The sequence below is a fragment of the Fulmarus glacialis genome, unplaced genomic scaffold (genome assembly GCF_000690835.1).
Source record: "Fulmarus glacialis isolate BGI_N327 unplaced genomic scaffold, ASM69083v1 scaffold4377, whole genome shotgun sequence".
Classification (NCBI taxonomy): domain Eukaryota; kingdom Metazoa; phylum Chordata; class Aves; order Procellariiformes; family Procellariidae; genus Fulmarus; species Fulmarus glacialis.
In genome coordinates, this window is record NW_009224942.1 from 31792 (window position 1) to 35331 (window position 3540).

General features: G+C 38.0%; 1 protein-coding gene across 1 annotated transcript in view; it reads left to right on the top strand.

Moving 5' to 3' along the window:
• The window catches only part of CSGALNACT2 (chondroitin sulfate N-acetylgalactosaminyltransferase 2), a 16156-nt gene extending 14470 nt beyond the window's left edge, over positions 1–1686 (top strand). The window contains exons 6-7 of the mRNA XM_009582302.1: positions 69–150; positions 1315–1686. Coding sequence (XP_009580597.1) covers positions 69–150; positions 1315–1607 — 375 coding nt within the window. The 3' untranslated portion in view covers positions 1608–1686. The remainder of the gene's footprint in view (positions 1–68; positions 151–1314) is intronic.
• The last annotated feature ends 1854 nt before the right edge of the window (positions 1687–3540 follow it).

Here is a 3540-nt window from a genome sequence, read left to right on the forward strand (position 1 = left end):
AAACCAAGTGCAATGTACCTCCTTCGATGTATTTTGCATTTCAAAATGATATTGTTTTAAAATTGCAGGTACACAAGAAGGATTCTGGTTTCTGGCGGGATTTTGGCTTTGGGATGACTTGTCAATATCGGACAGACTTTCTGACTGTTGGTAAGATGAAACTAAAAAAAAAAAATTTTGTGTGTTTAAAAATTGATTCTCTGTTCTTATCTAAAAACAGGGAAGTAATGCATTTATTTCTTTTATTATTTTCCCAAGCCCAGCAGTCAGACTTGCTTGACAAGTTTGACCAGTGAGATAAATTAGTTTTTCTAGATTTTGATGTCCCATCTGATGAGCGTTTGTTAAGTCACAATATTTTTAGTAACATTTCACTCTAGAACTTCTAAAAATCTTTTTTCTTTTTTACTTTGTGACTGTCTTGAGCAAATTATTCAAGTTTAAGAAACACGTCCCTCAAGTAAACGACTAACATAGACAAGAAGCATTCAAATTCTTTCTTTTAAATGACCTTGAGTAGTTGAATATAGTTGTTCGAGGCTTTAGAAATACCCTTTGGCACCCCCATGTGGCATGCTGTTAAAACTGAGAACAGTTTGATGTACTTGAATTTGGAAGACCATCTTGAAGATAGTCTTGCAGAAGGTGTAATGATATAGCCCTATGTGCTGTATCATGGCTTGAATGCAGGCTGATTTCTAATAGCAGTCATATTGCCATGTGTATGGTATATGCTAAATGAAGACTTCATAATTCTAGAGTTTTGAAATTATGCATGAGTCTGAGTTGATTTTCACTATGGTCCTGGAAAGGTAAGAGAACTTAAAATGGTGGAACAGGTTCCTTTCCTTAATCCACCTTTTTGAGTTTTGACCTATGCAGTAATTGCTGGCATTTTTAGAGAGGGCTTTTCATGTGGTGCATGACTGCTTCATTTTCCAGCTGCTAAAATCCATTATGATTGCTAAAAATAACCCAAAAGCATAGCCAGTGAGGTTTGCCTACAGTTTTCTGCAGCTGTCACATGGGATGTCATGCATAATGCGATTTGGAGACACTGTTCTAAGAGACTTTCTGAAGCCAGCAGTGCGTGATCTGTGTCTTGGGCAGTTTCCACCGCAAAGGATGTGCTATGCTTTAAGCTCCTCTCCCTCAATTTGGCATGCTTTGGCATGGAGAACTTAAAGTTAATTGCTCCAGAATTTCTGACATGCCGTACCAGATTTGGTAATATGTTACATAAGGGGTGTTGCTCTTTTTGCCTTACATCTAGCCTGTGTGCCAAAATAACGTTTTCTGATACTGTTTTTATAGGGGGTTTTGACTTGGAAGTGAAAGGCTGGGGCGGTGAGGATGTTCACCTTTACAGAAAGTACTTGCATGGTGACCTTATTGTGATCAGGACACCGGTCCCTGGCCTCTTTCACCTCTGGCACGAGAAACATTGTGCAGACGAACTCACTCCCGAGCAGTATCGCATGTGTATCCAGTCCAAAGCCATGAACGAGGCCTCTCACTCGCACCTTGGGATGCTGGTCTTCAGGGAGGAGATCGAGACTCACCTCCGTAAGCAGGCTTACAGGACTAACAGCGAAGCAGTGGGTTAAATGTCACCCCTGTGACATTCGATGACTTCAAATTCACAATGAACCAGCATCATTTTACAGCCTTAACTCAGCTTCAAAATGCAGTGCCTCTCTTTTTCAGTGAAGAAGAGTTTAGGGGTTTTTTGGTTCTTGTATTTGTTTTCTGAGTAATTCTTTGACTGACATGCTATTACCTACATATCTTGCAAGTTCAAGCACCTCAAATAAATTGGAAAGTGTATGTAGTTCAAGGAAAGTGTCTTCAGTATCGATTGGGAAAAATCAGTGGAATGTACAACTCGACACTTTTCCACATGGTACATTTCAATTCTTACATTTGCATTATTTTAAGAATTAAATTAAATAATCTTTTGTGTTCTCTTGAGTATTTTCAGTCTGTATGGCTCACTGCACTGTGACTTTAGAAGGCTACTATACTTACACTCCATTGTAGAAACAAGAGAAAGGTGTGAAAAAGAATCTTGCCATGAAAGGTATATGGGACGTGCTGACTGGTATGCCAACTGTTCAGGTTGCTGACTTCACAGCAAGGGCTTGGTGCTGCATTTGCTGTATGAACAGACATTCACATGGTTGAATATAGAATAATTCGTGTGAAAGAGGGGGAAATGAAAATCTTTTTAAGTGGAATTTTGGAGCATATAATGTAATTTCACACTGCAAAAGAGACACCACCTTCTTATCTCGGTGATGGGTCAGACCAGTTGGGAACGTTCGAGTTGGGTGTTCTGGGTCTGGCCTTTTCCCACAGTAGACGCCACATCACAGAATTCCTTCTATAAACTGAGCTATGCTCTAAAACTTGTTTGTTTAAAGATTTTTGGCCCCACTCCTTATTCAAAGGCCCCGCCTGTACATCTCGTCCTTTAAGTTGAGGAACCATCTTTTCATTCCTATATAAACTTATTAGAGGCCCATTTGCTATTATGCCAATATTGTCCTTTTACTTTCTTTTTCTCTTTCTGGCATTTTCCTTACGTATTTTTGGAAGGCAGTCATACACTCTTAGCTATTTCACTGACTGAAAAAGCAGGTGCTATTGCAGTCTTTCTTCATATGATGCTCTCCATTCCACTGATTGCCCTAGTAGCCTTATTCTTCACTTTTTCAGTTTGAGGGGGTTTTAGGGTATTTGGTTTTTTTTGGGGGGGTTTTTTTATTTTGTTTTTTTGAGCATGCATAAGCAGAATTATGCTGTGGTCTCATTAGTGCCTTGTACAATGGCACTACTACTTCTCTATTTCCTTTTGGGTATTTTGGGATGCATAAACAGTTTAAATGCAGACAGGTCATTTTTCTTCATGTTGTCTTATATGCTACCATATGGCATGCCTCATTTTTAATACATTTGTTTATAGAATGAATACTGAGAATGCTAATTCAGTGGTCTCCACTGAATTTAGAAATTAGTTGAAAACCCTTCTTAAACCAGGTAATTAAGATCTGTTTATGAATTCGGTTTGCTTCAAGAATTCTGAAGGCAATTAAAGATTTAAATGGTTGATTTCTGAATAGCAGATATGCTGTGCAAATAGTTCTGGGCACTGATCCTTTTTATATGTACATAAAATTTCCCTTTATGTAACTTATTGTGGAGAACAGTGTTCTGTATTGTACTTAGAGTGAAGAGAATGCATTGCAAGACTTGTTGCAATTGATATTCTCAATATAATAAATGGAATTTCTGCATTTTAGAAATTGTTTTAAGCTGTTTCTTTGAAATAAGTTTTTACAATAATATTTTAGAAGGCAGATGACGTGCTCCATTCAAGTAGTAGTATTTGCAGTGAGAAGTTCAGCCAGCTCATTTTTGCATCTCAAGTGAGTATCTACCCAGACCAGATACAAAAATGCAGAGTTAGTTCCCCAGAAAACTTAAACTTATACCAGATGTTATCTTAGATTCATAGAATGGTTTAGGTTGGAAAAGACC